Source organism: Selaginella moellendorffii, unplaced genomic scaffold (assembly GCF_000143415.4).
Source record: "Selaginella moellendorffii unplaced genomic scaffold, v1.0 SELMOscaffold_112, whole genome shotgun sequence".
Taxonomy (NCBI): domain Eukaryota; kingdom Viridiplantae; phylum Streptophyta; class Lycopodiopsida; order Selaginellales; family Selaginellaceae; genus Selaginella; species Selaginella moellendorffii.
This window is the reverse complement of record NW_003314373.1, coordinates 253,048-276,743: the sequence shown is the minus strand read 5'-3', so window position 1 is coordinate 276,743 and position 23,696 is coordinate 253,048. Positions and strand designations below refer to the sequence as shown.

Genomic DNA, 23,696 nt, shown 5'->3' with positions numbered 1-23,696 from the left:
ACACGTGGCTGCATTTGAGCCAGGGTTTTAGGGTTCCAGCTCTGTGGTGGAATCCATGGCTGCCTCTCTCGTTGGCTCTTCGTCTACCTCCACTACGCGATCATTCCTAGGGTTTACGCCTAGGAAGCAACAACAACGAAGATTTTCGCTCCAGATCGTCCGGGCCATCAAGGCGCCAGAAGAATGCAACGAGGAAGAATGCGCTCCCACCAAGGAGGTAAACATCTCGTGAAACAATTCGTGAGCCTAGAACATTTGATCCAGGACCGAAATTTTCACTCGATTGATCTCTAGGTTGGGAGCTTGAGCATGGACTGGAAAGCCGAAGAGAACACCAAAGTGGTAGGAACTTTCCCCCCAATCGGGAAGCAAAACAGGGTCACAGGCTATGTCGAGAAGGATTCTGCCGGTCAGACCAACGTCTACGCAGTCGAGGTACGTAGAATCGATCAAAATTCTTTCCAGCCGCTGAGATTTCCTCCCAAAATTCCTGATCCAGCCCCCGGTTTATGTCGCGGAATCGGCAATTAGCACTGGATCGGCTGGAGCATCGTCTCAAGGCAGCGAGAACACAGTCGCGATCATCGCAGGGCTGGGAATCGTCACAGTGGCCGCCACTGCTGTGATTCTATCCCAAGAATCGGCTCCACCGCAAGCAGGGTACTCGGGGCCTCCTCTCAGCTATTACATCCAGAAATTCCAACCATCGCCCGCTCTCACCCCTGTCCAGATCGAGGAACCACCATTGATTAGCGGAGAAGAAGAAGCTCCTCCTCTTTCTCAGTAGTAAAGCCTTACATTTCCCTCTAAAAACGAAAGATTTTTTTTAAAATCAAGCTTGACGTGTCACGTAACGCCACGTGTCACACGCAGGACCAATGGCGGCGGATAAGCTTATCGTCAGACCTAGACCGAAGCTAGTAACGAGATCCAAGCCTATTAACCGAGCTCACATTTGTGGTAGAGAGAGCGTCTGAGCTATGGCCGCCTCTACTCTCGCCGTGAGCACCGTGAGCGCTGGGGCATTCCTTGGCCAATCCGTTGCTGTGAATCGCGCCTCAGTGAAGCCAATCGTGGGTAAGTCGTTCGATGCTTAATTCGAGACTCCAATCCAATTCTATGGGAATTTTGCCCAGGATTGCCGGCATTGCGAGGCGGGAGGATCGTTTGCTCGGCCGAGAAGAAGGAATCCGCAGCATCGGGCATCGCTGCATCGATTGCTACAGCGGCAGCTACCTTCGCCGCAGCTCATCCTGCTCTAGCTCTTGTGGATGAGAGATTATCGACAGAGGGGACTGGGCTTGGATTGGGAGTAAGCGATGGATCGCTAGCTTGGATTCTCGTCATCGTTCCTTTCGCGCTGTGGGGCTTCTTCTACAGTTTCTCTCAGACGCTCCCCAGTGGAGAGGACGATGGAGGATTGTCGCTGTAAAATCACTTGAATATCTTAAATGTAAAATCTAGCCCGCCATAATTTCAAGGTTTCTAGGGTTCTTCATTCTTTAGTGGAATGGCGATGGCGCTCCCGCATTGCGCCATGGTTGGGAGATCTATCGCTCCGCTAGTGAAGGTCAGAAAGGTCTCGATTTCCAGAAGAGTCACGGCGTGCGCTGTTGGGGAAGGAGAACGCGCAGCATTGAGGCAAGCTCGCGATATTTCGAATCGAAATGGAGCAGTCTATGCTCGAGCCATGGATTCCATGCCTCCGGAGGGCTTTGCAGTGCTCATGTCCTGTGGCGTTGGGCTCTTGACTGGAATCGGCGTCGTAGCATTCAACTACACAGTAAGTGATCTTTCTTGGAGAATTTGTTTTCCCAAAATCTCAGTGTTTTTCTATCCAGGTGCACGAAATCCATGACATTGTGTGGCATGGAGTTCCTCGAGTGACGTGGTTTAGATCCCAGCCGCTTGCCGAAACTTGGAAGCAGATTATGATTGTGCCTGTGGGTGGTGGATTCGTTGTTGGTTTGATCAACTTCCTACAGTCCTGGATCGATCGGAGCGACTCCAAATTGTGGACGAAGGTACAAGCTCTTTCGAGGCCGCTCTTAAAAAGCGTAGCTGCTGCTGTGACTCTTGGCACGGCCAATTCACTGGGTCCAGAAGGCCCGAGTGTGGAGATCGGTGCATCGGTTGGTAATGGCATCGGCTCAGCGTTTAGAAGTAGCCGCGAGAGAACACTAGCTCTCAAGGCTGCCGGATCTGCAGCAGGCATTTCATCTGGTAAAGTTCTTCATCACTTTTAAGTTGCTTGACATCTATACGTTCTTGTGAATTTTTGCAGGACTGTTGTGATTTATATACCTTTGTGGTATGCTGCAGGATTTAATGCAGCTGTAGCCGGGTGCTTCTTCGCTGTTGAATCCGTGCTAAAATCTTCACTTGCTGCTGATTCGGCTGGGTCTTTAACCACTGCCATGGTTATATTAAGTTCCGTTCTTGCCACCGTTGTTTCCCAAGCAGGACTTGGAAGCGATCCGGCTTTTAAGATTCCAAGTTATGACTTTCGATCTCCCGCAGGTATGTGACAAAAAACTTTTTTGGTGCAAGTTTGAACGGCATTCTGTGCAGAGCTCCCTTTGTATCTCGTGCTTGGTGTCATTTGTGGAGGTTTGTCGATCTCCTTGACAAAGTGTTCCGCAGCCGCTTCTTCTTTATTTGACAACCTGCAGAAATCAACAGGCATTCCTTCAGCGTTTTTGCCACCTCTTGGGGGATTATGTGTTGCAGTGATCGCTCTCGCGTACCCGGAAGTTCTCTACTGGGGTTTCGAGAACGTCGATGCTATATTAGAGTCAAGACCCTGGGCAAGAGGTCCGCCAGCTGATCTACTTTTCCAGATTGTCGCAGCAAAAGTGGTAGCTACATCTCTGTGCCGCGGTTCTAGACTCGTTGGAGGTTTTTATGCGCCTTCTCTCTTTATTGGAGCTTCTCTGGGGTCAGCTTATGGTAAACTAGCAGGATACATTATCAGCCACGCGAATCCTATGTATCATCTCGACGCTTTGGAAGTGGCTGCGCCGCAAGCATATGCGTTGGTAAGCTACGTTGTTTTATCAACGTATGTAACTTAAAATGTATCGCAGGTCGGAATGGCAGCAGTGCTTGCGGGAGTCTGTCAAGTGCCTTTTACATCTATTTTGCTTCTTTTTGAACTCACCCGTGACTACCGTATCATACTACCTCTCATGGCAGCGGTTGGTCTATCATCGTGGATTGCCTCGAGCTATATTAGCCAAGAAAAGTCTGGATCACTGGACGCGACAAGTTCAAAGGATGATAAGGAGGAACTTTGCTACGTTGAAGAGTCGTTATGCGTGACAGATGTTTCTGAAACCAAGCTGGCTAAGGAACTTCTCGTATCAGCTGCTGTTCGGGAGAACTACCTCGCAGTTACTCCAGATGCTAACGTTGAAGCCACGCTTTTTTCGATGCTTAGAGAGAAGAAATGGTGCGCGCTGGTCATTGGAAGCAACAAGTGTCTGGAAGGTATTCTTACTCTCGGAGACATTCAGGAAGAACTTCGAAAGCCTTCTGAGGTATGGACGGCAATTTTTTCAGGCTGACATTGTCTTTCTTTCCCAGGTTCCTCAAAAGAAAGTATCTGATATCTGCAGGACGAACGTCGTTACTGCAAAGCTCCATATGAATTTGGAAAGTGCTCAAAGGCTTCTAGCCAATCGTGGCTTGAGGCAGCTTCCTGTTTTATCAGAAGATGGACAGGTTGTTGGCATCATCGATCAAGACGCGATCAAGCTAGCTTGCAGGTAAGAAGTCTTTTAAGTTTTTTCACGACAAGGAATGCATGCTAACACAATTTTCTGCCAGGGTAGAAGCAACAAAGAAGCTTCTGCCTATGCAGTGAACTTGCTCTCACTCGAAGTTCTCGGAATGTTTTAAAGGAAATGGTCGGCACGGGTTCCACTTCTTTTATATTTTTCAAGAACCGAGGCGTAATGCGACCTTATCTTATCGTAACAGACATGGATTATGAAAATCCTTCGCACTCAGTGGGTCGTGGGCACGGACGGAAATTGCTAGAAAACTCGCACGTCTTGGGATCCTGGTGCGCTACTTCAAGCCCCGGGGTTAAGCTTTTTCGCATGCTTCTTTGGATCGCCTCACTCGTGCTCTCGCTATGGCGCTCCAGGGCTTAAGAAGACGGCCCGGTTTCTTCTCCATGGCGGATGGGGCGGTCAGATCAAGCAGGTAAGCCAGTGAGGTATTTCAGGATGCATCACCACCAGCAGCAGCAACACGGTCGAAGATCATGTTGCCACGGTTTGAAGCTGTGGAGGATAGTGTGGAGCATACAGGTCCTTCTGGCAATGCTGGTGGTAACAGTCATGGCTACCAGCCTGGTGCGGCTCTACTTTATGGGTTTCTTCGGCAAGGACCATGCTCACTTCTTCAATCGTCCTTGGTCAACTCTGGGAGGGGACACTCAGCACATTGACAGGCAAGGGATGGTAGTGGGTAGTCCTCAGCTAGATTCACTAGTATCAAGTGTCAGCAGTCTCCAGGGGAAAGTAGGCAAGGCTATGGAGTCGATCCAGGAGAGCATGACTACGGGACAGGGAGAAAAATCGCCGGAGTGGCAGGAGCAGAGCAGGCTTCTGTTGGACGTTGCTGTCGCTCTTGACCAGGCCAAGTCACTCCTCATGCAGCTCAAAATCACTGGATGCGTGCAGCAGAGTACGGCAGCTTCCAAAGTCCAAGACAACAAAACCTCGAACTTGGAGTCTTCTAGCTTCGGCGTGGAGGAGATTAACAAGTACCTTCTTCCCAGGGAGCATAGGCTGGAGCCTGGAAAGAAAAACTTCATGGGAGGGAACGCAACGTTTCCGTCCGTCGGGCTGGCTTGTGCTACGTCGATGAAGGCAGAGCTGGAGCAGTACATGGACTACGACGTCGGAGATTACTGTCCGGATGATTGGACGCTGGGACAGAAGCTCTTGGTGCATGGATGCGATCCTCTTCCTCGAAGGAGATGCCTTGCCCGAGCACCGCAGCTATACCAGAAGCCACTAGCTGCAAATGAGTCGCTGTGGCGGATTCCGGACAGCCGAAACGTCCGATGGAACAACTACAAGTGCAAGAACTTTGAGTGTTTGGCTGGGAACAAACCAAAGAACGGCACTTCAAACTCCTCATCCAGCAAAGGCTTCTACAAGTGCTCCGAGTGCTTCGACCTCCTTGGATATGAGAAGTCGAGATGGGTGACGGTGAATCTAAGCACAAGCACGGCTGCGGACTTCCGGATCTCCGATGTTCTGGCGCTCAAGCCCGCGGGGGAAATCCGGATTGGAGTCGACTTTAGCGTTGGGACAGGGACGTTTGCTGCCAGGATGAAGGAGCACAACGTGACAATCATCTCGGCCACTCTAAACCTCGGTGCACCCTTCAACGAGATGATCGCCTTGCGTGGACTCGTCCCGCTTTATCTCTCCGTCAACCAGCGCCTTCCTTTCTTCGACAATACACTGGATATATTACATACGACGCTTTTTCTGGATGGCTGGATCGATCACATCCTACTGGACTATATTCTCTTCGACTGGGACCGTGTTCTTCGTCCGGGAGGTTTGCTTTGGATCGACCGTTTCTTCTGCCCGAAGCAAGACATTGATGACTATCTTTACTTCTTCCTCCAGCTGCACTACAAGAAGCATCTCTGGGTGGTTACTCCGAAGCTGGACAAAGATGGAAAAGAGCTCTTTTTCTCGGCCGTGCTAGAGAAACCGCCCAGGCCCTTTTGACTTCCAAGTAAATCTCGGTCTATTTTACTTTTTCGCTTTTCATATGCGTTCTTTGTAGAACATACACACAGGCAAGACAGAGAACAGTTATCTCCCCTCCAGTGGAGCAGTATTATACCTCCTACTCAAAACTGCAGCTGTTTCCCACTCCAGGGAGCTCTCCAGCAGCTTGGAGAGCTTAAAAGTTACGTCTTTCATATTGGGCCGCGCATCCGGATCAGCGTCCACACAGGATCTCGCCACCTCCACAAAGTTGAGAGCTATGTCCCAAGGGACCGCATTGTCCAAGATGGGATCAGCCCAGTGCTTGAGCTTCTCAATCTTCTCATCATTGTCGTCACCAGCAAACCCGTCGGTCAGCTTCACAAACGCGTCGGCCAAGTACTGCTTTTCCGAGCCGGTGCCCGTGCTGAGAATGGCCTCCCGTCCCGTGAAGAGCTCCAGCAGTACAACGCCGAAGGCATATACGTCCACTTTGGTGGTGACAAAACCATGCGTCAGGTACTCCGGAGACATATATCCCTGCGTTCCGGCAATGTGCTTGGTGAGAGCCGCATCGTTCACCAGTCTGGCCATCCCGAAGTTGGCAACTTTGGCACGCAGATTGGCGTCCAGCAATATGTTGCTGCTCTTCACGTCCTTGTGCACGAAGCTGGGCTTGGTGTAGTCGTGAATGTACTCGAGGCCCGTCGCAACGTCCATAGCTACCTGGAGTCTCGTGTTCCAGCTCAGGAAAGCCGAAGACACCGACGCCGAGCCCATAGGAGCGTTCTCTATCTTGGACATCGCAGTAGCGGCAGGGGTCCTGTTATGGAGGCAGCTGCTCAAGGAACCATTGTCGGCGTACTCGTAAACCAGGAACAGCTTGTCGTCACCGCTGCAAATTCCAATCAGCTTCACCAGGTTGCTGTGGTGGACTTTGCACAGGATTTTCAGCTCCTGGGACGTGGTTCCTCCCTTCATCTCCTTGATGGCAACCAGCTGCTTCCGGAGTATTCCCCGGTAAACAGAACCTTGGATGAGATGAGAAGCACTGAAGTTGTTTGTGGCGTCGCAGAGCTCCTCATACGAGAACACGACTGGCCTCTCCGAGTCGACGAGGCCATGCATCCCCGCAAGGAGAGGTGCGTGCGGAGACGGCTGCTCTTTCGACGGCTCGGCGTAGCTGCTGCTCACGGAGCTCCCAAACGCGCCAAAGTTGCGGTCATCCTTGCTGCCGCCGTGGCCATAGCTGGACTTCTGCAAGGACGCCTTCGTCACCTTTCTCGACCTCCGCCTGTAGAAGATGACGAGCGCCACGACGACGAGAAGAACCGCCGCTACGCAGGCCACTGCAATGCCAACGTACATCCCAGTGTTGCTGCCGGAAGACGACGAAGAGTCCGGAGAAGGAGAATTATTTGGGGGATTATTCGCGGGAGGCGGAGCCGCCGGCGAAAGCGTCTGGCGAGGCAGCGGTGGCGGGTCTTGGCTCGCCGGAAGCAGCAGTGTCGTGAAGGCTTGCAAGTTGGAGTCCTGGACAGCACTCCCGGACACCGTATTATCGGAAGCTAGCCGAGTCCGTGAAACGTTCCAGGCCCTGGCGATCCCGTCCAAGATCTCCCCCGGCCAGATGCTGTAAGTCACCAGCGACGTCACCCCCGCGGCGACTTGTGCGGAGCTCGGGCATGCGCAGCGGATGGGGAAGACTATCGAATCGCCAGGCTGCAAGTTCGTGGGAACCGCCAGTGGGTTTGCGCGCTCCACCGCCTGGTACGTCGTCAATCCTTGGAAGGTCCCGTTGGAGACGAGATAGAGCGTATCTCCTGACTGGATGATGTAGGTGGCGTTGAACTGGGAGCGTCCGGAGGCGCAGGAGCAGTTCAAGGGGATGAGGAGGACCTGGTCGGGGACGAGCGTCGCGGACTGGGCGATTTGCGAGGCCTCGGCGAGCTGCTCCACGCTCAATCGAAAGCGGAGGCCGACCGACTGGAGAGTGTCGCCCTGGAGAGCTCGGTACGCTGCGTAGGCCTGGCAGGAAGTGGAGTTACTGACGCAGCTATAGCCCTCTTGGTCGGATTCGACGTAGGCTTGCTGGGCATTCGCGGATGGATCGCTCCATAGCAGCAGGAGAAGCAGCAAAGCGGTGGAGATCATCCCGAGCAGTGGCGATGGCGATCGCCGCAGCGGCATCAGAAATCTAGCCCCCGCGATCGCCATTGGAATGGGAAAAGATTTAGAAGTCACCCACCTATGTCATGCGGCTCGAGGCTAGCAGCGAATCTTCTTCCACGGAGCGTTCGTTCTAGGCGATGGCCGCCATAGCCAGTCCTTCCTATTAGCGAGACAGTGCTAAGCGATCCAGTCAACTATGGCGATGCCACGCTGGCGGGGCTCCATTGGGTCGTACATGTGCCGGGGCTGACACGTAACGTCTCGAGCTTGACCGAACACCGAGTGGGATTTGGTGCCCCATTCAAGCACGGGTCAACACGGCGGGAAGTTTCGACAATTACAAGGGAAGATTTGGAGATGTGGTCGCAATTAAACAGTAATCTTTGTCAGATCTATTGGCTCCTCAATAGGATCATTTGGTTCTTGCCAGCCATGTTTATGGTCTTGTAATTGCCCAAAAAAATGCCACATTCCTATGTATTGCAATTGCCCCCAATGCAATGTCAGCAAATGCCACATTCAGGCAAATACTATCTCTCAATATACATTTTTTATTCCCCTAATGCAATGCTAGAAAATGCCACATTCAGGTAAATTATAATACGTCTTGCAATTTCCCAATGCACTTAAGACTTTGATTCATTACATTTCCTGAAATATGCCACTAATACAGCAAATGCCCAATGTGGGTATTACTTGAATGATTGTACTTGGTCTTCTACCGTACAAGATCCACATGCATGCATGCATGCGTGCATGAATGTGCTTTCTCTCTTCGTCATGGCTCCATGATGACTATTATTGACCACGATACAAAGATGGCGCAGCCATGCATGGCTCTGGCGGTCCTCCCATCCGACGGTACCAAATCGCCAGGAATCAATCTGCGTCCGTCGGTTTATGCCTGTCTTTGCGTGTCATCCATGTCCCTTATTCCTGCTGCACAAAGCTCGGCTCGGAAAAACTTTTTTTCCATTAAGAAAAGAAAGGGCTTTTCTCGTTCCAATTGATTCCTCCTTTGCCAGCGATGATCTCTCATCCGGCCTTGTTTATGCCTTTTTATTGAGCTTCTCACCAACGGGAGGTACAAAGGATTCTCCAAACTGCTAGAAAAAAATTGTGATCTTGCAACGGTGTTCGAGGCATTGAGCAGAGCAACACAACACTGCACAGGCCTTGGCGGCAGTGCTGCCTCTTTTCTCCATTGTTTCTTTTGGTCATTGCCATCTTCTCGTGGATATTTTTTTTCCTCTTGATTGATTGACGCGGTGGTGGTGGTGTTTTCTTTCTTTTCTTTCGAATTGGCATCCGTAAGCCTCTGCATATCAAGCTGCAATCAGTGCAGATAAAGCACAGGAATCATTTTGTAGAAAAGCAAAAGGCGGGTGTACACACACGGCGCGCTGCAGCAGAGTAGTCACGAGATTGATAGATTACCTCCAATCGAACATGGGCTCCAACGAGACAATTGGCACTGCCCGAGAAAGAAAACACGCTTAAAAGAACGTTGGTGAAATGGTCAACTCAAAATGCCTTGAAATGGCATTTGCTGGCAACGCTACACTTGGCTAATCACAATGACATTTTCGAATCAAACACACACAAAAAGTAAACCCGGTGATCTATCTAGACAACCCCAGATGCCAGAGTCGTGAGAGTAGCAGCGAATTCTTTATGGGCTGCTCCAACTCCCAGGAAATCGTGCGTGAAAGTGGTGTCGACGCTGCTGGAGTTCGGGTTGAAACTCCCGTGTTGCTGCTGCTGGTGCGGCTGATGATGGTGATCGCTAAACATGACCATTTGGTCCGTTAATCCATGGAACTGGTCACCACTGTTGAAACTTTTGGAATGCTCCACGCTGTTGGCGATGGTGCTTTCGTTCATTGCCGCTTGCCACAAGCTATAAGCCGCAGTCGTGGACGATGTGGAGGGAGACGACGAAGAGGAATCCAATCCTGCTGGCCTGGCCGCAGACAAGTTACTCGTCGTCGCTCCCATCTGCGAAGCCTTCAAAAGCAATGCCGTGGCTGACATAGCAGCCGTGGTACTGCCCGGGAAGTGTGAATGCGAGCACAAGAGCTGCGTGTTTGCTGCCGATGACAGCGAAATCAAGCTACTGTTGCTGTTGCTGCTGTTTAATCCTCTTTGGCTGCTCGCGAGCTCCGTTGCTGATGTTGTCATCGTACCACCGCTGCTACTGTTGCTGTTGCTGTTGTTGCTGGCCGAGAGGATGGAAGTTAAGTAGCCACCACCACCACCACCGTGAACGTTGCCTGAATGCTGCTCAGCCACCAAGCTCTTCAAGAGCAGTAATTGTTGTTCTTCGTGATCGTGACACTCGAGCTGTTGCTGATCTTGCTTGCTTCCAGGCGCTGACGTCCAAAGTGACAGGCCGGTTGACGCAGTCGCCGGCCAGTGGTGACTCTCTGTAGTTTGAGGTGGTGACGAGTCCGATCCGATGCTCTTGGAGACGACCGAGTCGCACAAGCTCTCGTTGCCGCCGGCGGTGTTGTGATTGAGCAGGCTTTGCTGGGAGGAGAGGCAGCTTACGCCACTGGACGCGGCATCTGGCTGGGCTTGCTGGGCTTCTGCTTGCTGCTTCTGGGCCGCCGAGATTCGAGCACTCTCCTCGGCCAGAGCGTCACAGAAAGCTCGGTGTGTGATAAAGCTATCCCTCCTGTATGAACAGTTCGAGCGATTCATGATGTCAAGATCATGGAAGAAAATGGGATTATAGAAAACTGCATCCATACCTCGAGAACAAAGTGCCACAGTCGCAACGATATTCTCTCGTCCCACACGTCTTGCAGTGAGCCTTCCAGTCGGACTGGACGGCATACTTCTTGGAGCACTTGTCACACTTCCACTTCTTCTCGCCGTGCTTGCGGCAAAAGTGCTTCTTGATGCCCGTCAGGTCGCCCAGCGCTCGAGACGGGTCGTGGTGGACGCAGCTGGGCTCTGGGCACACATAGACGCGCTTGCGAACATCTTTGCTGCTTCGCTGCCGGAGCTTCCACGGCAAATTGTGGCCCCGACGGTGGAGCTGGAGGTTCTGGTCTCGCTGGAAGCCTTTGTTGCAAATCTCGCAGATAAATCTGTTGGTGGCCATCAAGGTCTTGGGAGACAAGGCGATTACCTCGGCCTCCGGATCTGGAAATAAGCCACACCACACTGGAAGTTAGCACACCAACTTGGTGATGAATCGCTGCTGCAGTATAAAGCTTTCTAAAGAACTTAGCATGGAAGAAAACTTTACGGGAAGAAAGAAAGTGGTGGAAGAAAAGGAGGAAACTTTCCGTGGAGAAAACTTACCAGGTGTTCCAGGGAGGCTTCGTTTTCTCTTGTAAGCAGCGGCAGCGGCCGAGGAAGCAGTGGCAGCAGCTTGGAGCGAAGCCACCATGAGATGCTGTTGATGGTGACGATGATTCGACTGATAAACATCACCGGGCGACGAATCACCAGCAGTGGAAGCCGAGGTTGTCAAATTGGAGAGGCACTCCACGTCCTGCCCGTGGTGATGCTTGTTGAGCTGCTGCAAGCCATGGTACTGCTGCTGCTGCTGCTGCTGGTAATCGTGATCCCTCGTCGAGGAGTGGAAGCCAGCACCACCTCGAAAGTTGTAGCCCCGGCATGGCAAATTCGCAGCCTCCAGGCCGGGAGTTTGCCACCAGGAGGGATCTTGAGCAGCCGGGGACGCCATAGCTGGAGCTTGGTGATCGGGGACTAGAAGATTTTGGCAATGGAGCATCGACTCCGCGGCTATCGAGACGGTCGTTCTCTCAGGTGATATACCTCGGACGATCGAGGAGATCAAGCTCTCATAACAAGCAAGCTTTCATAACAAGAACAAGACAAGCAAGCGAGAAAGAAGAAGAAGACACAGTGATGATTATGAAGAGCCACGGGAGAAGAATCCATAGCTTGGACGCTCCATTTGGCTCCGCCCTGGTTAAGATCCAGCGAAACAGCAGTGAAGGGGTCTTCTTCTACTTGTCCACTGCCCACCTGTACGAAAATCGGCACATAAATTTGTGACCACGTCTTGGCCCAAAAATCGGTACGAATCCTACCCTTGTCTTTGTCGCATCCGTTTTGGCCACCCTCGCTTTGGCTTGCAAACAAAGCAAACGGAGTTCTTCTCCCTGGCCTGGTAGAAAATCAGTTTTTTGGCTTAGAAAAAGAGAGGGGAGAATTTCGATCAGGAGAATCGAATAGAATGTAGATGGTGGCCGAAACAAATCCTCCATTTTGATCTACAAAGTTGGCAAAACAAAATGGAGGAAGCGACACACAAACACGCACACACACAACGCATTGTTTTTTGTTGGTATTCTCATAGCCGAAGCACACGACAGGCCCGTCTTATTACATTGGATTCCAGAAGAATTCAAGCGAGCGAGAAAAATTTGTCCTTGGCTTTGTCCTTTGTGTGTTTTTTTTTTCTTCTCTCTTGGTGGTGTCATGGTCTCGTTTGTCTCTTCTCCAATCTCGCATCAATTGTCTCGTTCCGAATTTTCTGATCGACGTGAAAAAATGTTGAAGTTTTTTTGAGCCATAATAATAGTAATTAATATCAATATAATAATCCAGGGTGTAATCAGCAATGTAATGATGGCCGTGCAATGTCAACGTTGCATCATTCAACAAACGCACATACAGAAGCAAAAAAAGAATTGCTCGCACTCATACACACGCAACCGCGGATGATTATAAAATGCCCACAATGCTTTCATAAAATAAGGAAAAAGATCAAATCGCCCAACGTTGAAAGTCAGATGGGGTGATGATCATGGGATCCCCAATTTTTTTGTTAGGAAATCCCTCTAGTGCCGTACGTTTGATCGAGACTTTGAGCAGCCATGATCACGGGGGGAGATTTGGCACTCGTTCAACGAACGATGATCAGCCCAATCTTCATTTTATTCTCCTGGTGCCACCCAAGTAAGTTCTTTTATATGCACTCTGGCGACGCTGGATGATCCCGATGCCAAATCTCCTCCCTCGCCTTTGAGAGGAATAAACTTTTCCTTGTTTTACATTGATTCCCTTGCTACAGAAAGGGAATATAACACTTTTCAATGCGCCACCCGTACAAGCAAGGTATGATACTAGTTGAGACTTGTATAACATATTTAATCTTCTAATTCACAAGTATACTAATGCATGGGCTAGATCTTGCCTCGAGAATCGCTTTAAGATGGTGGTGGTGGTGGCGCTGTGTGGCGGTGCGGTGGCAGAGAAGCACTTGTACCAAAAAAGAGAGAGTTCGGGTTTAGATAACTCGGACAAGTAGTGGTGACAACACAACAAGAGCTTCAACTCAAGAGACTTGGGAGGAATCAATCGGAGTGAACAAGTATTTTAAAATGGTTCTTTGGCTGAATCGATCAAGGTCCAAAAGAAAACAAAGGAGAAAAAAAACCTCTCTAGTCAACGAAGGCTAAGGGCCCTGTTATAGTCAGCCACTGGCAAAATCTTGGAAACATTGCCATGCACAGAGAGCTATCTATATACCCCGCTTCGAAGCGAGATTCTCTCGTTTGTCTCCTTGTTGCTTGTCTGGTTTTGTATGTAGCGTTGGCTAAACCATATGAAATCCAAACATGTCCAGATCAAAGCTCTCTTTCGTGGTATTTTTTTTCTCTAATCCCGCCACCCCTTTAGATTGCGATCGCACTGTAGGAATTTGGGGCATTTTTGTTGCGAGCCAGCCAGTCGAGTGGTGCAAAACGAAAGGGACACTGTTCTTCAGCTTTAGGCCTTGTCTGTTTATGCCTAGGGAATTTCTCTCCGTAGCCAACTTACAAAAGAAGATACAAACACGAAAAAAAAAGAGGAGAGACAAGAGCTCGACAAAATAAGCCTCTTCCAAACAATATGATCTTAAATCTTGGCTCGAGCCCATTGTTTGCACGCACTCCGGGGTTTGATCACAATCTCAAGTGATCCTTCTCAGTTGAAGTTAATACGTGATCGAGAAAGACAAAAGGCGCAACCTGCCCACCCCTGTCCTTGTCTACATTCTCCCAAGCACACAAAAATCCATAAAAACTCGCGAATGGGACGAAACAACAAGGCAAAGCTAGCAAGCAAGCAAGCAAGAAAACAAAGCTGGAGCTAAAGCGCAAGAACAAACAGACGGTATCCTTCTGGACAGCAAATGCCCGCTTATATGCAAATGCCCGCTTGTGTGCTGTTTTAGATCTTTAGAACGCAACACTTCACTTGTTCTACTTCCATTCTCGGTCATCTCAAAGCTAAGATTCCCCACTAGATATCCAGTCAAATAGATTCCTCCCAGGTACTTACTTGTCTTGATGGGGTTGTTTGACCAGTCAAACTATTACTTTCCCCTGGCATTTAAGCTGATTTACTTCCTGGATGGACCGTGGGGTCAGTCAGAGAATAGTCCACGATCACCATCATCATGACGTCTAAGGGGAGACAGCCCTAAATTATGAGACCTTGTCTGACCCAAGAGGTCCACACCCTCAGTACCCACAGTCAGTTCCATTCCTTCCAGTGACAGTGAGTATGAGTGGGCTGCCACTAACAACGTTAGTAGTAGTAGTAGTAGTGTAGTAGCATAGCTCCTATATGTTTGCCCTACCACCTTCTCTATATCAATAAGTTAGCATAGTACTTAGTACTACCTTTTCTTTTAAAATTATGGATGGATGGACACGAGAAGGGCGGAGTGTTTGCAGCTGATTAGATCTTGCAAGACGGTTCCAGCACTGCGTGATGTGCATTCGAGGATCACGGCTCTGGTGGATCCAGACGATGTGTTTGTGTGGAACAAGGTGGTGGACGTGTACGGGCGGTGTGGAAGCCCAGAGCTGGCACGGCAGACTTTCGATGGAATCCAGAACAAGGACTCTTTTTCGTGGGCGATTCTTCTCTCGGTATATGCCCGGAACGGGAATCTGCACGACGCCGAGCTTGCATTTGATCAAATCCCCGCCAGGGACACGGTTTCGTGGAACTCCATGCTTTCTGCATATGCCCAAAGCAGGCAACTTGAAAGCTCGACGCTCTTTTTCTGCGAGATGCCAGAACACAACGTGGTGTCATGGAATCTAATGCTTAATCTCTATGCACAGCGTGGTTCCGTAGAATCCACGAAGAAATTATTTGATCAAGTCCCAGAAAGAAACTTGATCACATGGACTGCCATGCTCAATACATATACCAGGAATGGGTATTTAGAAGAATCAAAACATTTGTTTCATTCTATGCCGGAGCACGATCTTGTGTCTTGTACAGCTATGCTAGCAAGTTTTTCACATTTTTCTTGTTTAGAAGATGCTGAATATATTTTTGATAAAATGCCGGAGTTGGATCTAGTGTCTTGGACAGCCATGCTAACAGCATATGCCGGAGCAGGGCATCTTGCGAAAGCGGAGAAGATCTTTATCGACATGCCGCAGCAAAATCTTGTCTCGTGGACAGCTATGGTAGCAGCTTATGCCTCTGCCAGTAAACTTGAAAATGCTAAGAAAGTGTTCGAAAATATGCCAGAGAAAAACGTCATCTCATGGAACTCTCTTCTTGCAGCATATTCCCAGAACGGGCATATTGAAGAAGCAAAGCACACGTTCGATTCAATGCCAGTTCGGGACCTCATTGCGTGGAACTCCATACTGGGCTCTTACACGGGAATCGGAGACATCGAGTTTGCAGAAAGAATCTTCGCTCAGATGCCCGAGCGGGACTATGTCTCGTGGACATCTGTGTTGGGAATGTATGCCGAGAATGGTCAAATGGCCTTAGCGGAACAAATCTTCCATAGAATGCCTTTTCGAACCTTGATTTCTTGGAACAGCCTCTTGTCCGGGTATGCAAAGAATTCCCGTCTGAATCAAGCAAGGGGCCTCTTTGAAATGATGCCAGAGAGAAACTTGTTTACCTGGAATGCTTTTCTCGCAGCATTTGCTCAAAGCGGTCAACTTTCTCGCAAGGCGCTGGAATTTTTCCACGAGCTCAAGACGATCGATCTTCCCGACTCCGTGTGCTTCGTGTCGGCCCTGGTAGCTTGCAGCCGCTGCGGTGACATGGAACTCGCCAGATCGATCTTCGTGTCGATGGGCTTTGATTTTGGAATCCAGCAAACGATGCAGCACTACTCGTGCGTGGTGGATCTGCTCAGCCGATCTGGCCGAGTGAGGGACGCGCGCAGCGTCGTCGCGGACATGCCCTTTGCGCCGCGCATGATGGATTGGCGCTGCCTGCTTGGCGCGTGCAAGAGCCACAAGGAGATAGAGACCGGATCTAGAGCGGCAGAGAAAGCGCTGGAAATTAACGCCCATCACGCGGCAGCCTATTTGCTCGCAGTGGACATGCTCTAAGAGCAAAAAGTTAACGAAAGTCAACACAATGCAAAGACCATGTTAGACTCCATTGACTACCATTGACTTTGAGCTGAAGTCCCCCTTGATACATTCGAATGCTTCCTCTAGAATGGGCATCGAGCTTCTCAAATCCGCCAAGAACTTGCCAATGCTCCAAGAGGCTCACTCTCGCCTTGAATCTCGTCTCGCCACCGATGTCTTCCTGTCCAACATTCTCATCCAAATGTATGGGAAGCACGGGAGTGCCGAGAATGCGCGCCTCGTCTTCGACCGCACCTATCCCAAGGACAAGTTCTCCTGGAATCTCATGCTCGCAGCTTACACCCGAAATGGGCTCCTCCGCGACGCCTCGGATCTCTTCGAGAGGATGCGAGACAAGGATCTCGTCTCGTGGAACACGCTTCTCTCGGCATATGCCCAGAGAGGGCTTCTCGAGAAAACCAAGCGCGTGTTTGATCTTATGCCGGAACGAGATCTCGTTTCGTGGACTGCTATGCTTACGTGCTACACCTGGAATGGTTTTCTCGAGGAATCTAAGAGTATCTTTGATGCGATGCCTGAAAGAGATCTTGTCTCATGGACTGCGATGCTCTCAACATATGCCCAAGACGGGTATTTGGAATTTGCAGAGAAAGTCTTCAACGAGATGCGGGAGCACGATTTAGCATCGCTTAATGCAATGCTGTGTGCCTACTCACACAGTCTTCAGATCGATCAAGCAAAGTCCGTGTTTGATTCGATGCCGGAGTGTGATCTCGTTTCGTGGACTGCCATGCTTACTGCATATGCCCAAAACGGGCTTCTCGATCAGGCAAAGGAGGTGTTTGACAACATGATGGAGAAAAACTTGGTGTCGTGGAACGCAATTCTAGCAGCGTATTCGCAAAGAGGACATATGGAGGAGGCCAAACTGTTGCTGGATCAGATGCCGGAGCGGAACATGAGCTCCTACAACGTGATGCTTTACGGGTATGCTCAGAAAGGACATCTCGAGTTTACGAAACACCTCTTTGACACAATGGTCGATCGGGACTTAATCTCCTGGACAGTCATGATCTCGGCATACTCGCTCCAAGGCTACCTTGACGAAGCCAAGCATCTCTTCTACGGCTGGATGCAAGAGAGAGACTTGGTCGCGTGGAGTACAATGCTCACGGCCTATGTCGACAATGGACACCACGAACAAGGAAAGAAGGTGTTTGATGCAATGCCCGAGAGAAACGTCGTGCTGTGGAACTCAATGCTCGCGGCTTACTCCCACAAGGGAGAGTCGAGCTTGGCAATGCTCTTGTTTGGAACCATGAAGCTCCTCGCGAGACCAGACGAGGTCTCGTTTATCTGCGTTTTCCTCGCGTGTAGCCATGCCGGTGACGTTCAATCCGGGTGGTCGATCTTCGTGTCAATGAGCATGGACTTTGGGATAAAGCCTGTGCGGCACCACTACAGTGGAATGGTGGACTTGCTGTCAAGATCCGGGAAGCTCGAGGATGCCGAGGAACTCATCTGGACAATGCCGTTCGTTCCCGGTGGACTGGACTGGAGATCCTTGCTGAGCGGGTGTAGGAGCTACAGAGACGACGAGAGAGCTGCCAAGGCGAGCAAGCAAGTGATGCAAATCGAGCCCGAGCACTCGGCGTCCTACATCCTGTTGTCAAACATGTTCTTGGTGAACAAACGCAGCAACCAGGTGAAAAGAAGGCTGCTCCTCGAGCTTGCAAGCTAGGAAATCGAAACTACTGGAACGACTGACGTAGAAACTCCATCAACCATCTTGCACGTCCGACAAAGGTTCGAAAGCGTTAAGCGTGGACGTCCAGGAGTGACTCAACACGCCACCATGTTCCAAAGTCATCCAAGTCACAGAGCTATGAGTCCAGGACAAGACAGTCAGAGGAGATTCCTTTTACGAGCATTTCCTCGTTTTGTTTTGAAAGAGATGCTGGTTCCTGCGGGATTGTGGAGAAAAAGCGCATGGTACATCCACTTAGAACAGTGGTGGGTATGAAATAGGTGCACAGCATCGTGAAGGTAGACTAAGTTCTTTCACCATTTCTTTAGCCTTTTGGATGGTAGAATTCAGGACAATAAAAAGCGGATGGTTTGCACGTAGCAAAGGAACGATAACAAGAAGCATGAAAGGAGGACAATGAACTTGGTGGTGATTGTGATGTCATCGCGAGCTCCCAGGATTGCAACCTCGGGCGAGGAAGGCGGCGAGGAGGATGGCTGTGGAGGCCATCCGAGTAGAGGCCATTATCGATTCTCCACAGTCCGGTTCGTCAACCATGTCGGCTTTCTCATCAACGTTCGATCGAGGATCACTCCGGACTACGTTGCTGGCGTCCTTGCCCCAAGATCGAACTTCTTCACCACAAAAAACAGGGGATACTACTTTGCCTTCCCACTTTTGTTGTGGGTGTTTGGCCCCGGTTCAGCTCTAGACTGGCCAAGAAAGATTACGTTTTGGCAAACACATTCTCTGTTTGACTCAGAGGAACATTTGCTAAGTGCGGGTAATAGATTTCTTTTACTTCATGTCAAGGTGGTACAGGAAAGGGATAATGACGAAGCACGCCATGGCGAGAGGAACCGGGCCCAGGATCCACAAAATTAGTGGGATCGTAAAATAAAAGCTCCTCGATCCGGCTGCCTGGAAGTTGCAAGCCTTTTCGAACAGACTTGCGACGTATTCCGGCGTGACAAACTTGGAGAGGATCTCTTCCCCGGGCGTGTTGATGAAGAAACTGACCTGGTTTAAGAACCTCACCGATTGCATGCAGCAAAAGAAGCAAACCATGAAACATCCCAGAAGCAAAGTCACCTTGATCGACATGGTCGTCTCATCCTGCTTGGTCTTGCCGCCACCGAAGCTCTCGAACACGGGCTTTCTGATGCCGTAGCTATACGACGTGTTGATGAAGGCCACCGATCCGGAGCACAGGAGTATCGCCACCGACGCCCACAGGATGGATCCCATCATCGAGTTTCGCAAGCTTTGCACCGCAAGGACACCCTTCTTCTCAACATCCTGGCGTTTCCATGAAGTGGTAAATGTGATGTGCTCTTAAAAGAAACTTGCTAGAACTCGAGAGCTGCTTACCGCCATCATCGATCGAACCCACGCTCGTCGCCCGACATGGTTGGCCCCGATCACCGTGAGGAGCGGCTGCGTCTTGTAGATATACAGAAAGTAGCCATGATACGTCGCGAGGGTCGCGAATCCAAGTGGAACCAGCCAGAGATCCCAGTCTTTGATCATGATCTGCGCTTGGAAAGTTGGATTTTGGCGAAAGGACAAGCCACTTTTCCCTTCGAACACCAACACACAAGGGTGTGCTGATCAAACGTTTTCAAAGCCTCCAAAAGTGAGCCACTCAGTGGACTGTGGTCGGACCCCCATGAAACAAAACAAGACTTTATTAAACGAAGCCAGATTCGATGCGCAATGCGCATATGTTGTTGGTTGACACGGCATTTTCTCAAGGCCAGCAAAACCATCGTGCTACGCGTCGATAATGTCGGCTCTGATTTTATTCTGTTTTATATTTGAATAAACATTACTTTCCATTTCGTTATTGTAGGTTTAGAAGAACACTCATTTCTATCTTGCGCTCGGGATATTTATCGAATGGCGGCGGCGTGGAAGCAGTTATATTTTGATGTGCTGCTGGTTCCTGCGGGATTGCTTCTGTTGTTGGCTTACCATGTCTTTTATTTCTACAAGGTGAGGAGGCATCCACTCAAAACGGTGGTGGGGGTCAATCACTTGGGAAGAACGGCCTGGGTTCACAGCATCATGAAGGTACTCCTCCTCTTGCCCTAAAATTCCAATCCCCTCCTTTCTTCTCCCGCTCTCTCTCACGCTCTTTTTCGCATTCTCTCTTGTGTTTTCTTGTGTGTCGGTGGCGTGCGTGTTTTCGTTTCTGGATGTGCTTTGGGAAGGAAATGAGATCTCTTTTCCCAATGCAAGGCTTCGTGCTTGGATCCTGGATTGAATCATTTCATTTCCCAGTTGTGCTTGGCATTTCCACGGCATTTCTGCGGTGTGTGGTGTGAGGTATTTGGACTCGTCCTGCCCAAAAGACTTTGGTCAATGGGATGGAAGTATCAAAATGGTATATTGCTTTGTAGTAGGGAGCAATCCTCGTGAAACTTTTCTCTAGCAGTAGTTCCACCTTGTTTTCCGCTTTTGACTTTCGGGAAAAAGAAAACCCGTGCTTGGTATAAGATCACAAAGATTCGTGAAACGTGTGTGTGTGTGTGCAGGACAATGACAAGAAGAACATCCTGGCTGTCCAAACTCTCCGGAACTCCATCATGGCCTCGACCCTCATGGCCTCCACCGCCATCCTCCTCAGCTCCGGCCTCGCCGCATTCCTCAGCAGCAGCTACAGCGTCAAGCGGCCACTCCATGGATTCTCAAGCACCGTCACCGTCCTGGGAGCTCACGACGACATCACCATCGCCACCAAGTTCGTCGCGCTGCTTGCGTGCTTCCTCTTCTCCTTCATTTGCTACATGCAGTCCGTCCGCTTCACGAATCATGTCGGTTTCCTCATCAACACTCCTGTGACAGGCGACTCCAAGATCACTCCTGACTACGTTGCCGCAGTGCTTGCGCGGGGATCAAACTTTTACACGGTCGGGACCAGGGGGTACTACTTTGCGTTCCCGCTGCTGCTGTGGCTGTTTGGTCCCATCCCTGTTGTGGTGGCCTGTCTCGTGCTTGTCCCGTTTCTCTACCGACTTGACTTGGTGAGAGATGATCAGTGCTAACTTGAAACTCAACTGGTAAACCCCTCGTTTACCAATATTTTATTAAAAGGATCAGCTTTACTTGTAAGAAAAAATAAAATGATTGAATTTAATGCAACCATAAATTTACCATCCCTTTTTTAAAATTTTGGATTACAAAAAATAATTGTGTAATTAAATTACATTTTCCAAACTATGTAAAATGTGTAATATATACATTCATTCTAAACTACAAAATAAGTAATTTTCATAAAATTTGAAATATCATTCACTTACAATCTACAAATATATTATAAAAAATAAAAAATATAGTTGTGAGTGCATAGAATATGGAAAGGAAATATAGAAAATATGCATATCAATTAGCCCAAAAACCCTAGCTTATATACAGGAGCGAGTAATCCAGATTGAAACCAATCCGACGGCTACTAAAACCCCACTATGCTAATATTAGTATATGGCATTATAATTGTACATTTGGACCTCACATCATCCCCTCCTCTCGGAATAATAGAAGACCATCAAGGTTCTCTTTTAGATAGGCTGGGATCTGAAGGAACTTCAGGAGGAAGCATTGGCAGATTTGTAGGTGGTACCAATTGTTCCTAATCCCTTTGTATAAAGCATTTCAACTGTTGCACATGTATAATTTTTGGAGGATCGACTTGTTGGACGTCATATCAAACCTCATAAACTTGCAGTCCAACTTGCCACAACACTTGATATGGTCCTTTCCACTGACCAAGAAACCTCTTAGATAAACCACATACTATAAGATGGGGAAAACGGACTAACACTAAGTCATCCACTTTGTACTCCGTAGGTGGACGATGATAAGAGTTGTAGTGCCATTGTTGTCTCACTTGTACGTGGCCTAAGTGTTCGGCAGACTCTGCTTGGACAAGTGGAAAAATGCTCGTCAAATACTAATCCCATGACTTAGCATCGGCAACTCGTGGCAATTGTGAAGGTAAACCCAGCTCCATTGGTAATATTGGATTATGACCATATAGAAATTTATATGGTGAAGCATAACAAAACTTTACACCCCTGTGACATATGCATACTGAAAAAATGACCAATAACCATCCCAATTCGAATGCTGAAAGTTCACGTACTTCGTGATCATTCCTTTGAATGTCTAAACGAGCCATTCCACCAAACTGTTTGATTGTGGATGATAAACACTTGTGAAAGTGTGGCATATCCCCAATCGAGATGTCAAAACATAAAATGCCTCAGCCATAAATGCGGGACCATTATCCGAAAGATCTACTCTAGACAAGAATGCTAAAACACCACTCGATTGAGAAGGAAGTATCCACAACAGTTGCAGAGGCAATAGCAAGAGCACCAATTTCCACACAATGAGTCAAATAGTCAGAAGCAATAATAACATATTCATTGCCAGTAGTCGATCATGGAAAAGGTCCCATAAAATCAAAAGCCATTAACTCAAATGAACGGGAAATTGCAATTGACTCTAACCATCCTTCTACAGCATAAGGGGGAGTATTATGAGCTTAGCACCAAACATAGTTACGCACATACCGGATAACATCACATCACATCTTCGGCCAATAGAAAGACTTGTGCAGCTTCTCGGTCACATGACGATATCTCATATGCCTGGCTAGAATAGGAGAATCATGGTAGGCATGTGTAAGCGACTAAATTTTCCATTCTACTTTAGTCACTTAACCACACCTCCAACCACTCGGAGGAGTCTCACTCACAACCTCCGTAAGTCCTATTTCAGACTTGGGCTGGTTAGCCCCAAGAATGGCATCCCCGCCACTCAACCTTTGCACTTGATCCAAGTGTTCCACGTGTCCGATCCCATGACCGACACCCCAAGGTACCACCGACATATCCGCCCGTTACGCTAAGGCCATGCCCCTTTACCTTGGTCACACTGGTGGTCTAACACCACCTGCATCACAGTCCCCTCTCTCAAGGACTGGGCCATTCGTCCATGAGTGATCATTCCAGATCCCCTCCTTAGCATCCTTAAGATGCCCACAGACATGGGGAATAGCCTTCCCCAATATCCCTTTTCCGGTCTTCGCCAAGTCCCTTTCTGGCCATGGCCGTGTTTGCCAACGCTGCCACTGGATCAAGGCTCACAGGCCCGACCACTAAGTCCCACGGTCCTCTGGGACTTCCTCACCACACGACTGTATCCTTAGTCACTACACCAGAGGACTGCTCCTCTGCCTTTCCACAGTCTGGGCCTTCGGGACAACATTTCGGAACACCATGGCCTTACGTGAGCCTCGGGGGTACTCTCCCCGCCTTTCGCCTTTAGGTGCTCTAGCCATGGGCTTAGAGCGAGGCTCCGTTGAGCCACGACAGGTATCCAAGTAGGTAGTGCCACCCACACTTGGACTGGGAGCATCGGCTAGTCGATCTCCCGGGGGAACTAGAGCCGGCTCTTGAACACTTCACCAAGCTACCCCACTTGTCGGTCCATGTTCACTCTAGTCTTGGACTTACCAGTGGGCAGCTCGTCACCCAACACTGGGTCCGGCCTTCCTGGGCCAAACTGGCCTTTCCTAGCCAAACTGGCTCCACAACAGTCCTCCCCCTACTATACTTTTGGAGCTCACCAAACCCCCCAGGGTCTGGGAGACGAACGCTTTGGGCTTTCACCCTCTCAGACTCGGACTCGGACTCG

The 23,696-nt window shown here is 49.6% G+C and overlaps 10 protein-coding genes across 11 annotated transcripts; 7 read left to right on the top strand and 3 right to left on the bottom strand.

Moving 5' to 3' along the window:
• Positions 1–11: 11 nt before the first annotated feature.
• LOC9659445 (protein MAINTENANCE OF PSII UNDER HIGH LIGHT 1) lies at positions 12–836 on the top strand. Its single transcript, XM_002990823.2, has 3 exons — positions 12–217; positions 295–435; positions 500–836. The coding sequence occupies exons 1-3, from the start codon at positions 56–58 to the stop codon at positions 785–787; spliced, it is 591 nt and encodes a 196-aa protein (XP_002990869.1). The 5' UTR covers positions 12–55; the 3' UTR covers positions 788–836.
• An 89-nt stretch (positions 837–925) lies between these two features.
• Positions 926–1,498, top strand: LOC9659444 (photosystem II reaction center W protein, chloroplastic). Its single transcript, XM_002990822.2, has 2 exons — positions 926–1,077; positions 1,137–1,498. The coding sequence occupies exons 1-2, from the start codon at positions 981–983 to the stop codon at positions 1,430–1,432; spliced, it is 393 nt and encodes a 130-aa protein (XP_002990868.2). The 5' UTR covers positions 926–980; the 3' UTR covers positions 1,433–1,498.
• A 5-nt stretch (positions 1,499–1,503) lies between these two features.
• Positions 1,504–4,010, top strand: LOC9659443 (chloride channel protein CLC-e). Its single transcript, XM_024664658.1, has 7 exons — positions 1,504–1,783; positions 1,842–2,223; positions 2,323–2,520; positions 2,572–3,038; positions 3,087–3,539; positions 3,586–3,767; positions 3,829–4,010. Exons 1-7 carry the CDS (start codon positions 1,511–1,513, stop codon positions 3,863–3,865), a joined length of 1,992 nt encoding a protein of 663 aa, XP_024520426.1. The 5' UTR covers positions 1,504–1,510; the 3' UTR covers positions 3,866–4,010.
• Positions 3,870–5,786, top strand: LOC9659108. Its single transcript, XM_002990820.3, has one exon. It carries the CDS (start codon positions 4,188–4,190, stop codon positions 5,757–5,759), a length of 1,572 nt encoding a protein of 523 aa, XP_002990866.2. The 5' UTR covers positions 3,870–4,187; the 3' UTR covers positions 5,760–5,786.
• A 60-nt stretch (positions 5,787–5,846) lies between these two features.
• Positions 5,847–7,958, bottom strand: LOC9659107 (protein LYK5). Its single transcript, XM_024664603.1, has one exon. The coding sequence runs from the start codon at positions 7,956–7,958 to the stop codon at positions 5,847–5,849; it is 2,112 nt and encodes a 703-aa protein (XP_024520371.1).
• Positions 7,959–9,409: 1,451 nt separating this feature from the next.
• Positions 9,410–11,897, bottom strand: LOC9659442 (protein indeterminate-domain 2). Its single transcript, XM_002990758.2, has 3 exons — positions 11,226–11,897; positions 10,667–11,063; positions 9,410–10,590 (listed from the first exon to the last, which is right to left on the bottom strand). The coding sequence occupies exons 1-3, from the start codon at positions 11,659–11,661 to the stop codon at positions 9,540–9,542; spliced, it is 1,884 nt and encodes a 627-aa protein (XP_002990804.2). The 5' UTR covers positions 11,662–11,897; the 3' UTR covers positions 9,410–9,539.
• A 2,693-nt stretch (positions 11,898–14,590) lies between these two features.
• Positions 14,591–16,261, top strand: LOC112342568 (pentatricopeptide repeat-containing protein At4g02750-like). Its single transcript, XM_024664602.1, has one exon. The coding sequence runs from the start codon at positions 14,591–14,593 to the stop codon at positions 16,259–16,261; it is 1,671 nt and encodes a 556-aa protein (XP_024520370.1).
• A 112-nt stretch (positions 16,262–16,373) lies between these two features.
• On the top strand, positions 16,374–18,705 carry LOC112342567 (pentatricopeptide repeat-containing protein At4g02750-like). Its single transcript, XM_024664601.1, has 3 exons — positions 16,374–17,923; positions 18,082–18,263; positions 18,452–18,705. The coding sequence occupies exons 1-3, from the start codon at positions 16,374–16,376 to the stop codon at positions 18,703–18,705; spliced, it is 1,986 nt and encodes a 661-aa protein (XP_024520369.1).
• Positions 18,477–19,814, bottom strand: LOC9659441. The gene is made up of 2 exons (XM_002990757.2): positions 19,365–19,814; positions 18,477–19,292 (listed from the first exon to the last, which is right to left on the bottom strand). The coding sequence occupies exons 1-2, from the start codon at positions 19,521–19,523 to the stop codon at positions 18,792–18,794; spliced, it is 660 nt and encodes a 219-aa protein (XP_002990803.1). The 5' UTR covers positions 19,524–19,814; the 3' UTR covers positions 18,477–18,791.
• Positions 19,815–19,826: 12 nt separating this feature from the next.
• Positions 19,827–21,151, top strand: LOC9659105. Of its 2 annotated transcripts, XM_024664633.1 has the most exons (3): positions 19,865–19,925; positions 19,989–20,066; positions 20,531–21,151. In XM_024664633.1, the coding sequence occupies exons 1-3, from the start codon at positions 19,893–19,895 to the stop codon at positions 21,038–21,040; spliced, it is 621 nt and encodes a 206-aa protein (XP_024520401.1). In that variant the 5' UTR covers positions 19,865–19,892; the 3' UTR covers positions 21,041–21,151. The 2 variants fall into 2 exon arrangements, with proteins under 2 accessions (XP_002990864.1, XP_024520401.1); XM_002990818.2 differs by having other exon boundaries at positions 19,827–20,066.
• Positions 21,152–23,696: the final 2,545 nt, after the last annotated feature.

What these genes read in the sequence shown, in the direction of transcription:
- LOC9659445 (XM_002990823.2), top strand. Translation starts at nt 56, where the DNA reads ATGGCTGCCTCTCTCGTTGGCTCTTCGTCTACCTCCACTACGCGATCA. An exon ending in AATGCGCTCCCACCAAGGAG is followed by an intron (nt 218 to 294) that starts GTAAACATCTCG and finishes ATTGATCTCTAG; the next exon opens with GTTGGGAGCTTGAGCATGGA. An exon ending in CCAACGTCTACGCAGTCGAG is followed by an intron (nt 436 to 499) that starts GTACGTAGAATC and finishes TTCCTGATCCAG; the next exon opens with CCCCCGGTTTATGTCGCGGA.
- LOC9659444 (XM_002990822.2), top strand. Translation starts at nt 981, where the DNA reads ATGGCCGCCTCTACTCTCGCCGTGAGCACCGTGAGCGCTGGGGCATTC. An exon ending in CTCAGTGAAGCCAATCGTGG is followed by an intron (nt 1,078 to 1,136) that starts GTAAGTCGTTCG and finishes AATTTTGCCCAG; the next exon opens with GATTGCCGGCATTGCGAGGC.
- LOC9659443 (XM_024664658.1), top strand. Translation starts at nt 1,511, where the DNA reads ATGGCGATGGCGCTCCCGCATTGCGCCATGGTTGGGAGATCTATCGCT. An exon ending in TGACTTTCGATCTCCCGCAG is followed by an intron (nt 2,521 to 2,571) that starts GTATGTGACAAA and finishes CATTCTGTGCAG; the next exon opens with AGCTCCCTTTGTATCTCGTG. An exon ending in GCGATCAAGCTAGCTTGCAG is followed by an intron (nt 3,768 to 3,828) that starts GTAAGAAGTCTT and finishes ATTTTCTGCCAG; the next exon opens with GGTAGAAGCAACAAAGAAGC.
- LOC9659108 (XM_002990820.3), top strand. Translation starts at nt 4,188, where the DNA reads ATGGGGCGGTCAGATCAAGCAGGTAAGCCAGTGAGGTATTTCAGGATG.
- LOC9659107 (XM_024664603.1), bottom strand. Translation starts at nt 7,958, where the DNA reads ATGGCGATCGCGGGGGCTAGATTTCTGATGCCGCTGCGGCGATCGCCA.
- LOC9659442 (XM_002990758.2), bottom strand. Translation starts at nt 11,661, where the DNA reads ATGCTCCATTGCCAAAATCTTCTAGTCCCCGATCACCAAGCTCCAGCT. An exon ending in AAGCCTCCCTGGAACACCTG is followed by an intron (nt 11,064 to 11,225) that starts GTAAGTTTTCTC and finishes GCTTATTTCCAG; the next exon opens with ATCCGGAGGCCGAGGTAATC. An exon ending in TGTGGCACTTTGTTCTCGAG is followed by an intron (nt 10,591 to 10,666) that starts GTATGGATGCAG and finishes CTGTTCATACAG; the next exon opens with GAGGGATAGCTTTATCACAC.
- LOC112342568 (XM_024664602.1), top strand. Translation starts at nt 14,591, where the DNA reads ATGGACACGAGAAGGGCGGAGTGTTTGCAGCTGATTAGATCTTGCAAG.
- LOC112342567 (XM_024664601.1), top strand. Translation starts at nt 16,374, where the DNA reads ATGGGCATCGAGCTTCTCAAATCCGCCAAGAACTTGCCAATGCTCCAA. An exon ending in TACATCCTGTTGTCAAACAT is followed by an intron (nt 17,924 to 18,081) that starts GTTCTTGGTGAA and finishes GTGGACGTCCAG; the next exon opens with GAGTGACTCAACACGCCACC. An exon ending in TCCACTTAGAACAGTGGTGG is followed by an intron (nt 18,264 to 18,451) that starts GTATGAAATAGG and finishes GCGAGCTCCCAG; the next exon opens with GATTGCAACCTCGGGCGAGG.
- LOC9659441 (XM_002990757.2), bottom strand. Translation starts at nt 19,523, where the DNA reads ATGATCAAAGACTGGGATCTCTGGCTGGTTCCACTTGGATTCGCGACC. An exon ending in GGGTTCGATCGATGATGGCG is followed by an intron (nt 19,293 to 19,364) that starts GTAAGCAGCTCT and finishes TGGAAACGCCAG; the next exon opens with GATGTTGAGAAGAAGGGTGT.
- LOC9659105 (XM_002990818.2), top strand. Translation starts at nt 19,893, where the DNA reads ATGGCGGCGGCGTGGAAGCAGTTATATTTTGATGTGCTGCTGGTTCCT. An exon ending in GGGTTCACAGCATCATGAAG is followed by an intron (nt 20,067 to 20,530) that starts GTACTCCTCCTC and finishes GTGTGTGTGCAG; the next exon opens with GACAATGACAAGAAGAACAT.